Consider the following 20,018-nt stretch of genomic DNA (forward strand, 5'->3'; position numbering starts at 1 on the left):
ATGTGCACTTCATTAATTTTCATTTCAACATGCTCTTGAGAATGGCTCTAAGGCCGAAATGTTGATTGTGTAAAGTGAACGAACAATTAACAATCAAGTAGTGAAAATTTCTTTCGGAAATTCAGTACACATATTTTGCTATCAGACTCTTGGTTTAGTTTCAGGAATGGTTTACCCACAGAAAATGCAATTAATTCTTTTTTTGTGTCAGTCTCGATAAAGGCTAAGCAAGTCCGCCCCCTGTAGCTGAGTCGTCAGCGCGACAGACTGTCAGTCCTAAGGGCCCGGGTTCGATTTCCGGCTGGGTCGGAGATTTTCTCAGCTCAGGGACTGGGTGTTGTGTTGTACTAATCATCATTATTTCATCCCCATTGACGCACAAGTCGCTGAAGTAGCGTCAAATCGAAAGACTTGCACCAGGCGAGTGGTCTACCCAACGGGAGGCCCTCGTCACACGACATATTATATAAGGCTAAACAAATAGGTTGAGAACAGTAGGTATTCTCTTTGATTTAACAGAAGTATTTGATTGTGTGGGTCATACTTCTGCACAGGTTGGAACATGTTGCTCGTTGCAGATGACCCAAGTGTTGTTGTGGAAGATATAGGATGTAATGTATAAATGGGGTAGGTAACATGGTAGTTGGTAAATCAGCATGTGGCTTTCAGAGAACAGATTAATGCTTAACTGCAACAAACATCATGCATATAGTTTTTGACTCCAGCGAAAGCGAAACTTTACTCTCCCAAAATGCTCAAACTCTCAGGAAAGTCAACCATTTTAAATTCTTAGGATTGAGGATTCCTCATAGTTTCACATTCAGAAACTGAATGCTATTATCTTCACTGTAAGAATAATTGCCATTGGCTCTGACATTGAAACATAAAGACTTGTTTACTTTTAGTCTCTTATCTCATTTGTTATTATATTTTGGGGCAATTTTGCCATCCCTCTACTAATATTCCATCATGGGCTTTGTTATTGACATTATTGTCCCATTCAGAAGAAACTGCAACATCATTCAGTCAATACTAGACAGAAACATGATGTGCACTTGTATAACATTTCCTGAACATTGGAAGACGGAGGATAATGATGGTGTTTCCTGGAGTAAAATATTCCAGAAATAAACTACTCCCCAGTTCGGTTCTTCGGGTGGGGAGTATTTCAGGTGGTGTCATCAAAAGAGATGAACATTTTAATTTCAAGGTTGGGACATGGAACGTGAGAACACTTCAAAGAGCAAGAAAACTTGGAAAATCTGAAGAGAGAAATGGACAAATGTGAAGTGAACATAATGGGTTTAAGTGAAGTGAGGTGGACAGATAGTGGTGAAATAGTATCAGGTAATTACACAATGTTTTATTCCGGTGGTAAAAGTTTTGAACGTGGCATAGCAATAATGAAGGGAAATGAATTAATGCAAAGTGTGAATAAAGTCATGTGTCATAGTGACCATTTAATGTTTGTGAAAATAAGTGCAAAACCAGTAGACATTCTAAAAGTCCAAGTGTACATGCCAACATCAGATCACAATGACGAAGAAGCGGAGAAAATGTGTGATCAAATAGATGACATCATTCAGTCTGAAGGAACAGGAAAAGTAAATACCATAATCATGGGTGACTGGAATAATGTGGGTGGACAAGGCAATGAAGCAAACATTGTTAGACAATATGGATTAGGAAAAAGAAACAACAGAGGAGAAATGCTAGTGGAATTCTGTCACTGAAATAATTTGGTGGTGATGAACACTTGGTTCAAGAAAAGGAAGAATAAACTGTACACATAGAAGAACCCAGGAGATATTAACAGATATCAGATAGACTACATACTTGTCAAACAGAGGTTTAGGGGCAGTGTGAAGGACGGCTAGACTATGGCCGGCTGCCGACATCGACTCGGATCACAACCTTTTGGCTGCAGATATCAGCACAAGGCTGAAGAAGATCCGACAGCATGGGAGGACAAAACAGAGATGGGACTTGGAAAAGCTAAGAGAGAATAACATGGCAGTAAGAAAATCGTTAGAGAAAAAATGTAACGAAGTGAGACACAAAAATACAAGTGCTAGTGCAGAAGATCAGTGGCAAAATGTTAAAATGGTTTTGTTAAATACTCTAAAGAGTGAAGTTGGGAGGGAAACAAAGATAGCGAGAAAACCCTGGATCACCAATGAGATGCTGGAGAAGATGGAGGAAAGGAGGAAGTGTAAAAATGTTAATGAAGAAGAATACATAAGACTTAACAACGGATGTTCGGAGTAGAAGATTCTAGAGGACAGGCGGTTATTGAACAAGTGGAAGTGCTGAAAACATGGGATGAATATATAAGGAAAACTATATGATGCAGAACATCGCCCAATGACATCGACATAGAGCTAGAGGAAGCTGTAGAGCCAGAGGAAGCTGTCGATGAAGATGAAAAAGGGGCCCAGTATACTGACAAGGGAAGTAGAGAAAGTGATAAAGGACATGAAGAGTAGGAAAGCTAGAGGGGATGACGACATACCAGTGGATTTGCTTAAAGAAATCGGAAACAAAAGTTTGTAACTTCTGACACAACTCATAAACAAAATCTATGAAACTGGAGAATGGCTTGAGGACTTTTTGGACGTCACAACAGTTACTCTTGAGAAGAAAAAGCAACCCAAGAAGTGTAGTGATTATAGAACAATTAGTCTAATATCCCATGTGGCAAAGATCATTGCAAGAATACTAAATATACGGTTGGAAAACAAAATTGAAGAAGTGATGGGAGAAGACCAGTTTGGCTTCAGGACAGGAATACATACCAGAGACGCCATTGGCATGATGAGGATATTGTCAGAGAGAGTTTTGGCCGTTAACGAAGAAGTTTGTGCTTGTTTTATAGAATGGCAGAAGGGGCCTTCGACTGAGTCAATTGGAATATATTGATGAACATCCTGAGGAAATAGAAGTCAGCTGGAGAGATCAGTAACTTATAAGGAACTTGTACCTGAAACAAAGGGTAAAGGTAAGACTGAACTATGGAGAAACGAACATTGTGGAAATAGGAAGGGGAGTGAGACAAGGATGTTGTCTGTCGCGAAGTCTCTTCAACCTGTATGGAGAAATGCTGCGAGAGAAGCGCTGAAACGATGCGGAAACTTTAAAGTAGGAGGACGTCTCATCAACACCATCAAGTATGCAGACGACCTGATAGTGCTTGCCAAAAATCAGAGACAGCTGCAACACAAGATGAACAATTTGGTGGAAACAGGAAGAAAATATGGCATGGAAATCAACATCGAAAAATCAAAAGTGATGCGCATACCGAAACGTGAGAAACACTTGAAGATAACTGTTGACAGTCGGGAACAGGAAAATGTGAATCAGTTTAAGTACCTGGGAAGTTTTATTACAAAGCATGTCCACTGCACCAACGAAATCCGAGCAAGAATCCCCATGGCCAAAGCTGCTTTCAACAAGAAGAGGACTCTGCTGACCAGCAAGTTGAGTTTGGCATTAAGGAAAAAACTGATAAAGTGCTACATTTGGAGCATTGCACTGTATGGAGCAGGGACATGGACCATGAGAAAGAAGGAGTAAAAATACTTAGAGAGCTTTGAAATGTGGTGCTGGAGGAGAATGGAAAAGATCAAGTGGACAAATCGCATGAAAAATGATGATGTACTGCAAAGTAGGAGAGAAGAGAAGTATTCTGCATACAATTCTTCAGAGAAAGGCCAACTGGATTGGACATGTACTTAGACACGAGGGACTCATACATGATGTCATCGATCTTTTCTCTGTAATATGTTATTTATTTGTATATTCTCTCACAGTTTATTTTGAATTTTATTAATTCTTTTGTTAATAATTTTTTAAATTAGAATTCTGTAAATTATGTAGTGACTCATTCCATGACAACCTGAAGCTGATAATTTATTTTATAAATAAAATAAATACTGAATGATGTTTCCAGCAATTTGAATATCTGACATCTTTTTACAAGAATATCATGTGGAAGGGAGTCTAATGCTGTTTAGTGATCTGTGACAATTACAACATCTTCATTTTTCAGACCGTTAATATCTGTGTTTTGTTCTTATTGTTAGTCAGATAATGGATATGATATGTTTTTGTTCACGTAAATTAATTTGTTTGTATTTGATTTTACAGAAAAATGATGGTGTAGCTATAGACAAGACTGCATCTTTTTACTGTGGAGATGCAGCTGGCAGGGATGCAAATTGGGCACCAAAAAAGAAGAAAGATTTTTCCTGTTCTGATCGCCTGTTTGCTCTTAATATAGGATTAAAATTTTACACTCCAGAAGAACATTTTCTTGGTTATAAAGCTGCTCCGTTCAAACTTCCAGAATTCAATCCGACTGCCTTGATGCAGGGTAAGCCACTCTGCGAACCAGCAGGAACAAAACTGTGTGCAGATGAGCTAGAGGTAATTTAATAAGGCACTTTTTATTGATTTTTTTGCAAAAACTGAAAGATTGTCAATTAATGTAGTCTGGCAGTAGAAACTATGCATAATACAGTGTCCTAAGATTTTGGGGGACGTACTGATGATAATTTAACATGAAAAATCTTACTGTGAATAGTGGCTACAATAAATAGTTCAGTTTAATTACTTTTTTGTAAAATCAATGGCCATCTTAAAGGAAATAAAAATAAATAACGTAATTTATTTTCATATTTCCATTCACTGTTGAATCACAGAGTAACTTTTATCTGTGTCAGGCAAGAAGTATTCATTACATTCACACTGGTTAAATTTTGTTATTAGCAATGTATTCTAGTTTAAAATTTATACCTCATATAGCTACAGTACTAGTAAAACTAAATAAAGTTCTCCGGAACTTATATTTGGTTCTTTAATAAGTGAAGTACCGTATTTACCAAAGTATAAGATGACCCTGAATGTAAGAGCTGCTCCCCCCCCCCCTCCCCCCTCCATTTTTTTAAAGATGTTCCTAGGAAAAAATATATTTTAACATATTCTGACTAATAAAAATTACTCATTTTGGTTGACTTAAGTATCTGGCTAAAAAGTTTACATTACACATATTTGTCCTTTTTTGATTGTCTGTATTTTGATAATATGAGGAGAAATAAACATAAAAAATTGTGTACATTAATTTTTATCTTCACTGCCTTTTTTGGTTTGTTAGCCTGTCATCTGTGTTATCACTATTTTAAACCATCATTGTAACAGGACAGCTGAGAAATTAAATCTTCGTTGTCACAAATACTTGGCAGTTTCTTCCGAATGTACTGCAATTTCTGAAGTTATGGTTACAGTAGGATCTCAGAACGCAGCAGTTTTTTTTTCCCCCCCGAATAAATAGGGGATTTCACTTCTATACTGACGTGAGAATTTTATATTGTCTCTTGCTTCCAAACATGCCTTTTGCCTGCTACTCTCTTATTGACTGTGTAGAACAGGGGGATGACATGCCCCCTGTACTTCATAATGAGTGTCAACAACATTGCTGCATGAAACACAAAGTATGGCACTAGCTCCACTCTGGACTTCTACCATGTCTTTCAGAAATGTGTTATATTTTTTAGTAACTGTTGAATTTTAAAGTCAGTTCGATTCATGGCACAAATGGATTCATGCAAACTGCAATTTCAAAGAGGTAGATGTTCATAAGAAGATTCCCATGGTTGGCAGCATGATGAAATTTGCTGCCTGCACAACACCTACCCTTCCTGCACTCGTAGTTCTCACTTCTCAGTCAGGTTGGTGTCGCTGTTACCCTCCAACCAATCTGTAGTGCTGTGTTCGAGCAACAATGAAAGTCAGATGCCAATATCTTCAAGGGTGCAGGCCATAACTAACAGCACCAACTAGTATGTAAATAAAAGATCACAGTCACGATTCAGTCCAATTCTCGTACTTTCGCCTGTCCCATGATCTGCTGACGTCTGTTGGTAGTGTCTACACAACATGTTTTTCCGCCATCATTTATTCTTGTGAGAACAGTTGCTGTCAATGTAATGTGTTTGTTATTTGTTAGACATTTAATTCTGGATTAATTTTCATTCTTGATTCATCAGTAAATTATTTTGAGGGACAACATTTTTGCCTTTGAATGGTATCTTTATTTAAAAAGCAGCATAAATGCATGCATACAGCATCTGTAGATCTATGAGAACTTTTATTGCAAACCTGTTCAGATAAAACAAAAGTTTATAAGTTCATAGAATATAATGTCATTACCGCCTGTGTTTCACAATTGTCAATTTTTAGGCAGAACATTAGACTGTTGTTGTGGCTAGTTCATAGTTTCTCGACTATCCCTTGCACTAGTGCCACAAGTCAAAAAGTCACGTGATTGTTTGAGCTAGATCGATACTGTATCAAGTACTTTGGTGTATCAGGAAATTTGAATGCAACTATTGTTTGTTAACCCCTATTCTTTGGAACTCTTTAATGTAAATTTGTACAAAACCCTGACGGCCAAAGCTTTATCTGTAAATGTAAGATGAACCGTACAATCATCCTCAGTAGTAATAGTTCAATCCGTACATATAAAATGACACTGTATTTTTTGAATGATGAATTTGGGAAGAAATGTGGTCTTATAATCTAGTAAAAATGGTATATGATTGAAAATCTGTTTCATAATCTGATCTGCACAGTGGAGGTATATTCAGGAGCTGAAGGTGTTTCTGTTAACCATAGAGGACATCTTGAATAGTAAGTTTTTTGGCTCACTTAAATTTGTGAAGTAGCTATACAAATGAAAGTTCACAACATAACACACACACACACACACACACACACACACACACACACACACACACACACACACACACACACACACACGAGATTGCGCGTGCGCACACGAACACAGCTTACACACACGTGACTGCCGTCTCTGGCAGCATGGATCAGAATGCATCTGTCTCACTGAATGAAAGCAGCAGTCTGGAAGTGGCAGGCAAGGGGGAAGGATAGCATGTTACGAGAGCGTGCAGGGACTCGTTGGAGGCATGACAAGCCTGCCATGCGTAGTGTCATGAGGCTTTGGGGCAGGGCAGTGGAGGTGAGGGCAGAAAAGGAGAGGAGCAGGGAAGGGGAAGGGGAAAGACAGGCAGGTGCATTGGCAGAGGGCAGCACACAAAGAGGGCGAGGGGATGGAATAGTGAGGAGGTGATAGGAAAGATACGGCAGAAACTTTTGGGTGAAGGATGTGGAGACAGCAGGTTACCATGTTGAGGCCAGGATGATTTCTGGTGCGGAGAATGTGTTTTAAGGATAACTCCCATCTGCACAATTCAGAAAAGCTGACGGTGGAGTGGAGAATCCAGATGACCTGGGTTGAGGAGCAGGCATTGAAATGAACCATGTTATTTTCAGCTGCATGTTGTGCCACAGACAGGTTTACCATGCTCTTGGCCACAGTTTTGGTGGTGGTTTGAATCTTTCTGATGATTGATTTCAATATGAGATGAATTGCTATTCGGTTGTCAAGTGGGCTATTGAGCTTTGGCTTGAAAGTGTGGTGGCACAATCTTCAGTTGCTGAAAGCTGCTAGTGGACCTATCTGTGGTGTAGCTCTACATATGACCATTACAGAAAGTAATCAGTCTTGCATTGTACTGTTGTGTTGACAGGTTATAGGTTTCAGAGTAGGAAGTATGTGACGGAGGTAGTGCTCAAAAGGAACAGGATTAACAACAATTTATTTTGAAGAGTTCCAAAGAACAGGGGTTATTTCAAAATTTTTCTGTTTCGAACTATTCCTATGTGTCACATTTCAGATTTATTTGGTCCGTAGATCGCTTACCTTTGTCACAACTATTGCTTTTAAATGTTTCACAGTTATGTTAAGTGGAAATTCAGTGTGCGTGTGTGTGCGCGCGAGAGAGACAGAGAGAGAGAGAGAGAGAGAGAGAGAGAGAGAGAGAGAGAGAGAGAGAGAGCGGGACGACGACGACGACTTTTAAACCCATATTGGCATGCCTATCACAAGTGTTTCCTCATATTTCTTGCTAATTATCTGGGACAAGCGACAAGAACTATTTGAATTTCAGTGGTAAAAAGGTAGTTTGTCGGAGGGATAAAAGTGAGAGCATTGTCAATGACTCTAACCTCGTGAGAGCTCTGAAAAAATTGCTTGGACTACTACAAGGCATCATGGATACAGAAAAATGCCCATTTTTTTGCCAGATAACAGTACATGGACACCTTGTGATCTTGTCACATGGCACTCCTATCTTCTGAAGCTGAAGGCTGTAGGATGATGATTATTTCAATTATCTACACTGTTGTTACTTTGATGGAATTCTTCATTCTTATTAGGTGTCAGCCATCCCAATCATTTCAGCCTAACTCATTCATCCCTTATTATTGATGATATGCCTTTATGAATACACATTTAGGCATGTCTCCTGTGATTCCTTTCTTCTGCTATCCTTTCAACTACAGTTTACAGCAGTGACCCCTTTTGTAATAATTTTCCAGTCAATCTCTTCTTTATTTGGTAGTTTTAATAATTGACCTCATGTAGCAAGTCTTGATTCCTTCCCCAACTGTTCCATCTGATTTTCAACAGTCTTCTGTAATTAATTTATTCCTGTCTTCTTCACCCTCTGTGTTTTGTACTGTACAGAACCTTTTTTCCTGTGAAATGTGTGCTAATTTGTCTATATTGCATCCATCTTCTTTTTCTGTTCTACTTCCGATATAAGAAGTGTGATAATAAAACAGCAGGAATTTTTGATTTTCTTAAAGAATCTTTATTTATTCATCAACATCAACTTCGTCTCCTTCAGTGTAATCCCCCTCAGATATAATACACATGTGCCAGCACTTTTTCCAATCTTTTAAGCACTTATGGAACTCGCTCTTCATTATGGTGTTCAGCTGTTTCAGTGATTTTGTTTTTATCTCATCAGTGGTGGCAAAACGACATCCATTAATGTTTCTCTTCAGCCCCGGGGAATAGAAAGAAGTTGCAGGCGGCCACGTCCGGTGAATATGGTGTCGAACAAGCATTCACGTGTGAGCAGGAGCATTATTGTGATTCAAAATCCACAAGTGGGTTTGCCACAGTTCTAATTGTCCTGTTAATTGACTGTGTGACCATAAGGGAGGAACTTCTGATACTCTATCCCATTGTAATTGAAGAAAACAGAGAGAAGAACCATCAAATGTGATCGAACTTGTTGAATTTTTTTCAGTCTTGGTTTTCTGGGCAGTTTCCATTGGGACGATTGGGTCTTGGGTTTTGACGTCATATCTGTATACCTATGTTTCGTCACCTGTTAGTACCACATTTAGAAGTCCTGGATTGTTGTCTACTTCATTCAGCAATTCCTGAGAGATGTCGTTTCTGGTCGAAATTCAGCAACTTTGGATCAAACTTTCCTGCTACACATTTCATGCCCAAAACATCCGAAAAAACTGCTTGGCATGAGCTGAAGGACATGCAAACATAAATAAGTAATTTTTTCTGATGGTGATTGGAATATTTTCTCGAATGATTTTCCTTACTTCTTCCACCCTGTTGTCAGTTATTGGTGTGCTAGGGCATCCAGGACATTTGTAGTCTTCAGCGTGTACTCAGCCCCTTTTGAAATGTTTATTTCAGTTTTGAATTCTTGTCTTATTCATCGTAGGTTCAAGGACAGTCACAGTCAACATTTCATATGTGGTGCTGCACTTTATTCCATTTTTCAAGCAAAATTTAATGCAAATTCAGTGAGCCATCTTTTTCGAAAGTAAAAATTCCTGAGCATTAGAAAATGTGTATAACCTTTTTGACTGTGAGTAATAAATTAAATATTCGAAACAGCTGAAAATGCAAATATATGGGAGGAACATGTGTACCTACAAGGTAAAAACAAAATTAAAAACAATTGCCATCAGATTTACAAAGCCAACGAAATTAAAAAATTTCCGTTACTTTTTGATCACACCTCATAATAAAATTTATTCATCTCCTCTCAAAAGTCTCTCATCCATATTCAACATTTAACCATCTGGCATGCCTATCTGCTGTATATAATTATGATAGTTACCTTATTGTTTATGTGTGTATTGCAGCACCTATTCCATTTCATTAAGCTTCCACTCAGTTCCTGTTCCCAGGATCTGTGCCCATACATAGTGCTGGCTGGACAAACAATGTCAAGATCGCAGTTGGGCAAGTGGACTGGGGTGGGGTGGGTAGATGGAGAAAGACGGTGGGAGGGGGGGGGGAAGGGAACAGGAGGATAGGTTGGGGATGGGTAGCTAATGGCTTGTAGGAAGGCAACAGGTGTGGTGGCTAGGAATGCAGGATTGAGAGCTGACAAGTGCACACGGTAGGCAGTATTGTAGCTGGTGAAGTGTTGCTACATGATGGGGGAAAAAAAAAAAAAAAAAAAAAAAAAAAAAAACATGATGGCTTTGTTTGCGAGGAGATGAAAGAACGGAGGAAGGGAAAACTTTTGAAAAGAGTGTGTGAGAACAGAGGTTTGGTGAGGTTGGAGGCCATGAGGTTTACAGAAGTTTGTTGCAAGGATAACTTCAACCTTCGCAGTTCAGAACAGCTGGGAAAGATCCACGTAGCACGGGTTGTGGAGCAGCTATCGAACTCAACCAAGTAGTTCTCAGCAGCATATTGTGCCTTGTGTGGTCAACTTTGTTCTTGTGCACAGTTTGGCAGTGGCCATTTCTAGTGGACAGCCGTTTTGGTTGTCATGCCAACATGAAAAGCTGTGCAGTAGTTGCAGCAGAGTTGGCATGTGATATGGGTGCTTTCACAGCTGGCCCTGCCTCTGATGATGGGATAAGATAAGCATGCAACGGGACTGGAGAAGGAAGTGCTGGGTTGGCGAATTGGACAAGCCTTGCACCTGGATCTTCTACAGGGATATGACCTTTGCAGCAAGGGTTGACAGTGGGAGTGAGCTAAGGATGGCGTAGGGTTGGGTGAGCGATGGATCATCGCTTTAGGAGGGCTGGAAAGAATCTTGGATAGAAGGTCCCTTATTTCCGAGCATTATGATAGATAACTAAAGCCCTGGTGAAGGATATGGTTTAGTTGCTCCAGTTCAAGGTGATATTGGATGATGAAGGGGGTGCTCCTATTTAGCTGATTCATTGGGGTGGTAGGAGGATTAATGACTATGTTTGAGGAGGTAGTGCCTGTATGTGTGATTTTTTGACGTGGAAGATGTCAAGAAGTGGGTATTGTTGGTGACACATTGGTTTGAGGAGGACCAAGTGAAGCCAGTGAGAGAGCAGGTGTTGAGGTTGTTAGGTAATGAGGGTAAGGTATCTCGGCCCTGAGCCCAAATCATGAAGCTATTATCAGTGACTCTAAGCCAGATATGTGGTTCGGGCAGCTAGGAAGGTTTTCTCTAGATGGCCAATAAACAGATTGTTTCCCAACTCTTTCTCCCTCCATCCACCCCACCCTATACAGTCCCCACCCCATGTTAGTCTATCTGCTGAACTGCTATCCCTGTGTGTGTGTGTGTGTGTGTGTGTGTGTGTACTACATTTCTACTGCCCAGTGCTACCTTCCATCGTAAACCTTGTTTCGTCCATCCTTTTTTCCTGTCTTGTAATTTATGTCTACGTTGACTTTTCCTTACTGTCTCTCCACATCTTTCCCTATGTTTTCCTTCACACCTTCATTATGCACATGCGTCACTGGCCGCAACTAATGTATTCGCACATGACATGCTGACAGCTCATACCATCTGTTGCAGCCTTTTTGACTGTACTGTGTGCTATCCTACAACCTAACCGTCAGAGGTCACAGTTAATATACTATCCTAGCAACAAAGCACTAGACTTAGTCTCCAGATCAATACACCTCACTTCACATATTGCTCCTGTTAGAATTTTACACCTTTTTCTTTCCTGCTCATGAATTTTACACCTTTTTCTTTCCTGCTCATGATTTGATAACTTATCTTCAAGCAAATGTTCTTACATTACAGAACTGTCTTACTGCCTCGAGAACAATTTCTTCTGGCTTTGGCACTCGCTGAATCCACTCCTTGTTATCTAGTTCTCTTTACAACCAACTAATGTTTTCATTTATTGATTTCCTGCGTCATTTCACATTTTCCAAGCAACATCTCATCCTGAGTGAATCCCTGTTTCATCTGTCTGCATCAGTTCAGAAAGGTACTGACACCCTGGCTAAGACCCAGTCCCACATCATGTTCCTTAAATGGTGCCAAAGTGCCCCCCCCCCCCTCCCCCAGTGGCCTAATGATAAAAATTTCCTCCTCTGTATCCCACTCCTGCTTTCACAATGACCGTCATCTTTTCAGTTTCTGCTAGTCCCTATCCCTCACAAACCTGGCACTGCAGAAACAAATCTCCTTGGTGCAGGCATCCCAGATCCATCCTTTTTCCTTCCACAAGATATTGTTACTTTGCAGTCCAACTATTTACACCACATCTTCCAAATTGAAACTCTTCTCAGCCAACATTTGGAAGAGCATCGCCTCCATAAATTATCCAACCTGTTGAAATCGTACTCCTACCTTGGTACACCATTATCCATCAACACCTATCCTACTCACAGTGAGCACCCAGCCAACCCTCCACAGCACCCATATCCTCATCACCCGATTTCACCCTGGTCTGGAGCAACTGAACCGCATCCTTCATCAGGGCTTCAAGCGTATTATCATGCCTGCAAATGAGGGACGTTCTGCAGAAGATCCTTCCCAGCCCTCATAAGTGTTTTTCGATCATCTGCCCAACCTCCACAACATCCTGCTCCATCCCTATACCATTTCCAATCCCAACTCCTGGCAAAAGGCCTCAACTTCAGCCCAACAAAGTTTAATCATGCTAGACTCTTCATAGATTTACAGTCCTTCTCCTGATCCTTGGAGTGGAAAGACTTCTTTGCTACCAATTCCTCCAGCCTAATCACAGCATTGAGTCATGCCTTTTGCAATTCATACCATCATCCAACTATGACCCTCTCCCATCCTACCTAATCACACCCTGGTCACCTTCCAGGAATTCCTTCCCTCCCAACTTGGCCTCGCCAGGCTTCCCCATGTCCGTTCCCGAGAACACAAACCTCTCAGCAAGAGGAAAGGACTGTCATTCACAACCCCAAACAGATCCAGATTTAATCATCCTCCCTGCAGACAAAAGCTTCACCACTGTCATGATGAATAACAGTGACAACTTGACCAAAGGCCTCCACCAGTTGTCTGACTACTGCACCTATGAACTTTGCCATAGTGATCCCACTCCAGTCCAAAATAACCTCCAATCCCTGCTTAAATCCTTAGGACCATTCCAGAATCTCTCGGCATCCATCACCCACCTCACCCCAGCAAACACCCTGCATACCCACCTTCTACATGCTACCCAAAATCCACAAATCCAAGAATACTGGATACCTCATAGTAGCAGCTTATGATGTCCCCCCTGTAAGAATTCTTCTCCTTGTCGACTAACACCAACCAGTTACCCAAATCCTAGCCTGTTGCATCAAAGATACTAACCACTTCCTTCACCTACTCTGAACAGTACCCCCACCCCTTTACTACCTGGATCCCTTCTTGTTACTACTGATGCCATCTCAAACATCAAAATCCCTCACCCCAATGGTCTTGCCACTATTGAACACTATCTCCCCCAAAATCCTTCAGATTCTAAACCCACTACCTCATTGTTCAAATACCTTACCAACTATATACTCAAATACAGTTACTTCTCCCTCGAGCGGAAGGTATATAAACAAGCCCACAGCACAGCCATGGCCATCTGTATGGCACACTCCTATGCCAGCCTGTTTATGGACAATCTAGAAAAAGCCTTCCTAGGCTCCCAAAATGCCAAACCACTTGTCTGGTTTCGGTTCACTAAGGATATCTTCATGATCTGCACTCAGGGCCAAGACACCCTATCCTCACTCCTTCACAATATCAATGTCATCTCACTCACTTCACTTGGTGATCCTCAATGAAATATGCCACCTTCCTCGATATTGACCTCCATGTCTCTGATGGTTCCACTGGTACCTCTGAACATGTTAAGCCGACTACCCATCAACAGTACCTGCTTTTTGACAGCTGTCACCCCTTTCACACCAAGTCACCCGTGGGCAACGCATCTGCAGTGATAAGAATTCCCTTGTTTAGTATGCTTAAGATCTTAGGAGGGCCTTAACAGTGGACCCCCATCAATTGATTCCCACCCTGGACTGGAGCAATTGAACCATATCATTCACCAGGGCTTTGGTTATATATAATCATGCCCGGAAACGAAGGGCATTCTACCCATGATCCTTCCCAGCCCTCACAAAATGATAGTATGTCACCCACTCAACCTACACAACATCCTGGTCTATCCCTAAGCCACTCCCACTCTTAACCCTTGCCACAGGGGTTATATCCCTGTGAAAGATCCATATGCAAGGCCTGCCCATTTCACCAACCTAGCACTTCCTACTCCAGACCTGTCACCCATTTATCCCATCAGAGGCAGCAACCATGCCATATACCAACTCTGCTGCAATCACTGCATAGCTTTTTGTGTCAGCATGACAACCAATCAGCTAACCATCTCAAACTGTGACCAAAAACAAAAATTAACCACCCGATGGCACAACATGGTCGAGTTCAGTGACCGATTCAAAACCTGTGCCATGTGGAGCCTTCCCTCCAGCACCAGCTTTTCTGAACTATGAAGACGGGAGTTGTCCTTGCAACACATCGTGCTGCACTCCTGTAGTCCTCCTGGGCTGAGTCTCTGTTAACCCACTATCCTCACATTCTCTACCCTACAGTTCCCCTTCCTCTGTTGTGTCACTCCTTTTCAGTCCCTACCTCCATGTCACCTTCATTGCGCACAGCAGATCACCGGCTCCAGTAACCACATATCACATGCCCAATACCGCCCTTCTCTCCTGCATCCCAAGCCAGAAACCTGCTCCCTCCCCATGAACTGCTAGCTACCCATCCCCAACCATTCTTTCTGCTTTCTCTGTCTCTTTCTCCCTCTAGCCACCCCATCAAACACAACCCTGCTCCAGTCCATCTGCCAAACTGCAATTGCAGTAATGCATGTCCAGTTGGCACAATGTAGGTGCACAGTTCTCTCTCTCTCTCTCTCTCTCTCTCTCTCTCTCTCTCTCTCTCTCTCTCTCTCCCCCTCCCTCTCCCTCTCCCTCTCTGTGTCTCTCTCTCTCTCTCTCTCTCTCTCTCTCTCTGTGTGTGTGTGTGTGTGTGTGTGTGTGTGTGTGTTTATTTTTTTATGTGTCGACAGAAAGCTAGCAAGTTTTCATTCTTTTTTGTGTGTGCCTGTCGACTTCTGTTATTCACATTCCACCAGCACTTTCCTTACTATCCATATACAAATTAAAAATTGAGGGTGGCAATGAACAATCCTGTTGTATATCTTCCGTGACTTTGGTTTCCAGAACAATTACAGAAGAGATTATGAAAGTGTGCAATGGGGCAGAAAATGTTAATAAATCCTCATCTTCCGTAACTTTGATATGGTCAAGCAAGTTTTAATTAACCTGACAAATTCATGCTAGTTAATCTACATTATGTGGGAAAACAATAAAACAAAGATAATTTAGTTTAGTTTTATTTTTGTCCCTGTAGCATATTTTACAGTGTTATTAAACACGCCATGTTGCAATATGCCACTAAAGAAAAATACTAAGGCATTTAAGAAAACTGATTAGTATTTTTTAAAACCATATGTGGACTAATACACAGCATCAGACAACACAGTTTTCCACGTAGCCTATACATTATCGCCTTCAATATTTTCAACACTGCTGGGTCTTCTTGTTTTCCCCCTTCCTCAGGAAGTTGGTTTCCACATGAAGAAGAAGTAGAAGAAGAACCGTTTTACACTGTTCCCAATTTCAATTTTACCTTTGTTCTATTAATTTGCCTGCAATAATTGCACATTAACACAAGCATACTGTACATACAGTTACAGATATTAGTTGCTACAGATACGAGCATTGACAGTTAATGTTAGTTGATTATTTGTCTATTGTTGTACAAGGTGGGTAGCTTTCAACATTAACACAAGCATACTGTACATACAGTTACAGATATTAGTTGCTACAGATGCGAGCATTGACAGTTAATGTTAGTTGATTATTTGTCTATTGTTGTACAAGGTGGGTAGCTTTCAGCTCAAAAATAGAAGGTCCAAAAGCCACTTACGTGAAAAGTGGCAATGACACAATTATCATTTAAACATTTTTATTTTATAATTTATCATTTAAACATTTTTATTTTATAATGATCTGGAACTAAATGATCCCTGTTTCGTTATTCAGAATGGGGTATTTATTATTAAAGATCCAACAACAAGGAACTAGAATAGTTGTTGAAGCCATGTGAAACAATAAAAAATATAAATAATGGTCTCAAAACTATATTAAAATGCTACAAAATATTTCTTGGTGTTACAATATCATCTCTTTTGTTGCAAAGCTGTGTGGTGCTGTTTTCTCTAGCCAACCGATTTAAGAGCATATCGTGCTCATTGAATGGGAGTAGGCTTGATTTTGGCAAGCCACTCTAATGTTTACAAACTGGTGAATGCAGAGACTGCACCTTCTCCCAACCCAATATCTCTGATAAGTAGGTGTGTCACAATAACACTCAGCAGTTTCTGCTACATCTGGTGCACATTTTCAGTGTGTATGTTGTAACAACAGCCCAATTTCTAACATAATAGCCCTTGCCCAACATCCTCAGTGGAGATGTGTATTGTATTTACATTGTTTATTTATTAGCAATGTCATTTTTGAAAAATAAAATTATTTCTAAATGTGTGAGCAGGTTGCTTATATATGATGAGTGAGTATTCATCAAATATTATAATACAATATCCTATGTTGATGTAAGTTGTTATTAAATCTGTCACTATATGAGTGCACTATAATAATAAGAAGGTAATACAAGATGTACAGATGTTGGAGGGAAGGAGAAGTGTCTCAGACCCTGAATCTGGAGTGTCAGAAGGTGCAAGAAAGGAGTTGTAGATAGATAATTATAATAGTTCTTTGTAAAATACTTTTTCACCACCTATCACAAGAAAGTGCAGTTGTATAATGTATATGATTATTAAGTTAAATGTGTAGCAGGCTGTCATGTATCTCTGTAAGAAGCATATGAATAATACAGTTCTTTTCCAGGCTGTAATTCTGGTTGGTGGTCCAGGCTCTGGAAAAAGTTTCTTTGCAAAAACACATTTGGTACCAAAAGGATATGTGCATGTAAATAGAGACACTTTGGGATCTTGGCAGAAATGTGTCTCTTCAATGGAAGATGCCCTAAAGAAAGGCAAAAGTGTTGTCATTGACAATACAAATCCAGACAAAGAATCAAGGAAAAGGTATATAGAAGCAGCCAAAAAATATGGTGTTAAATGTCGCTGCTTTATTCTTGCAACATCTGCGGAGAATTCTAGACACAATAATAAGGTAATTGTATTTGATGTTTTCTGTGTGCAGTTGTGGTAGAATTAATCACTGAACAAGAGAGCAGGGTGTTTCCATACCTCAGAAATGTTACATTGTACACAACTTTCTTGCAAGGGATCATATTGTGTAGCAAAAAATCATTAGTTGATTGTCACTGGGATGTATGTTTTAGAGTGAAGAGCACTGAAGAGGTGCTCCTATACCAGGTGAAGATCTATCATTTCATCTTAGTGAACAAAATTGAAACCTACCCTGAAATTTTTTACACATGAAGAAGAGAGCGAAAGAAATTTACTGTCAGAATTTTAGCTGCTAAGAGGCACTGCAAGTATTAAAAGAAAATTCGTTGAAAAATGCCAAATTTGTAGGATGCCAGGCGGTGGGAGAAATGTACACCCCTACTGGCGCTGTAGCAACTGCGCATGTGCTACTAGGATTTGTAAAGGATGTTTCAGGTTACCTTTCGTTTATAGCTTCTCTGACACTACAGTACACAGTTGCTATTCTCTCAAGTTAGCCACTCAAGTAACATCTATTACATATTATCAGTTGCTTTTTGCAGTATTGGTAAGTATTGACAATATAGATAAAGCTGAATTAATATTTATTGTGCTTTCTTAAGGCATGCCTGCCAATAGTACCTTTTTTCCCTTCCAGTTTCAGAGTAATGTGGAATCCACTTAACATTCTCAATGTAGCAATGGTGAAATATAAAGAACGTGGTTTCCAGCCAAAATCACCTATTTCTCCTGAGGACATACATATTTGTTGTTTGTTAATTGATTTCCATAACATTTATTTGAATAATATTGACATTTCATTTGAAATTGTGGATATGTTATAAGAAATAGGAAATAAAACGTGGCAACTCCACGAATTGTGATTTGGATGACGTCAGTTGTGCCAGTAGCAATTCTGAAGGACGATACCTTCAAAGCCTAAAAAAACATGTACTGCACCAGCTTTCAGCAACAAAGAAAAAGCTTGTGAAAATTGGTTAAATGAAGGAGTAACAGAGGCAACCACTGTGTTCCCCAACATAAAGCATTTCAGTAGCCATGGAGAAGTGGACTAAGCAACAGTGGTCGTTTACCAAAGCAGTAGCCATGTAGCTGCTGAGAGCCGTTTGCAGTTGCATTTTCAAATTAATTGTAATACGCCGGTGCCTTTTGTAACTCAATAAAAACTTGGGTCAAAAACTTTGAAAACGTTGGTGAAACAACAAGGAAAAGAGGTGGAAGAACGAAGACAGTGCGTACACCTGAGAATGTGGAACATGTAAGAAATCTGTGTTGATGACGTGATTGCACAATTGCGTGTGGATTCTCATCAGCCCACATATGTTGATTGCGAAAATTTACAATTTGATCACGTTGGAATGAAGCCTCATCCGTAAAGAGAACATTTGCACTGAAATGAGTATTGACACATTGTTGGATGAACCATTCGCAGAAGTGTACCTGTGGAGGCCAATCAGCTGCTGCTGATAGTGCCTGCACACGCTGTACATGGTACGGAAACAACTGGTTCTCCCGTAGCACTCTCCATACAGTGACACGTAGTCAACGTTACCTTGTACAGCAACAACTTCTCTGACACTGTCATTAGGGTTATAATCAACTGCATGAAGAATTGCCTTGTCCATTGCAGGTGTTCTCGTCGTTCTAGGTCTTTCCCAGTCGCGAGTCATAGGCTGGAATGTTCCGTGCTCCCTAAGATGCCGAACAATTGCTTCGAACGTCTTCCTGTCGGGACACCTTCGTTCTGGAAATCTGTCTCGATACAAACGTACTGCACCATAGCTATTACCCTGTGCTAATCCATATCAAATGGGCATCTGCCAACTCCGCATTTGTAAACATTGCACTGACTGCAAAACCACGTTCGTGATGAACACTAACCTGTTGATGCTACGTACTGATGTGCTTGATGCTAGTACTGTAGAGCAATGAGTCGCATGTCAACACAAGCACCGAAGTCAACATTACCTTCCTTCAATTGGGCCAACTGGCGGTGAATCGAGGAAGTACAGTACATACTGACGAAACTAAAATTAGCTCTAACATGGAAATTAAGCATTTCCGGACTCATAACATCTTTGTGTGTGAGGAATGTTTCCTGAAAGTTTGGCCATACCTTTTTGTAACACCCTGTAGAACGGCAGCATGTGAAATAAGCTAATTTTCTGGTGCTTTCATCACAAAAAGCAGCAATTACATGTACAACAAACGTTGCAGAATTCAAGCACTTGAGAAGATTTAGTGCTTGTGGTATCCAGTTAAGGTTCTGATAAAAATGCGCTCCCATGAAATTTTGAACATTGAAGTTTCACAATTTTCTTCCCCCCCCCCCCCCCCCCCCCCCAATTCTGTATTGTACACCCATTCATATTTGTAGCCTATTACGTACATAACTAAAATGGGAAAATCATCTTGAGCAACATGTTAGTTCGGTTCTGTTTTGTACCGAATAAGAATTACTCAAGGAACACAAAGAAATCGTCTGTCCCCCATCAAAGGTAATAATTACTGATTGTCTGTATGCATGTGATCTTTGATTGGTGACTTCAGTTGACCGGCCCACTTACCTGTCT

At 40.4% G+C, this 20,018-nt stretch overlaps 1 protein-coding gene across 1 annotated transcript in view; it reads left to right on the plus strand.

Annotated features, from left to right (window-relative positions):
- Positions 1 to 20,018, plus strand: part of LOC126272701 (bifunctional polynucleotide phosphatase/kinase) — an 85,197-nt gene that overhangs the window by 44,259 nt on the left and 20,920 nt on the right. Inside the window, exons 4-5 of the mRNA XM_049975735.1 lie at positions 4,147 to 4,425; positions 17,138 to 17,425. Coding sequence (XP_049831692.1) covers positions 4,147 to 4,425; positions 17,138 to 17,425 — 567 coding nt within the window. The remainder of the gene's footprint in view (positions 1 to 4,146; positions 4,426 to 17,137; positions 17,426 to 20,018) is intronic.

The sequence above is a fragment of the Schistocerca gregaria genome, chromosome 5 (genome assembly GCF_023897955.1).
Source record: "Schistocerca gregaria isolate iqSchGreg1 chromosome 5, iqSchGreg1.2, whole genome shotgun sequence".
NCBI lineage: Eukaryota > Metazoa > Arthropoda > Insecta > Orthoptera > Acrididae > Schistocerca > Schistocerca gregaria.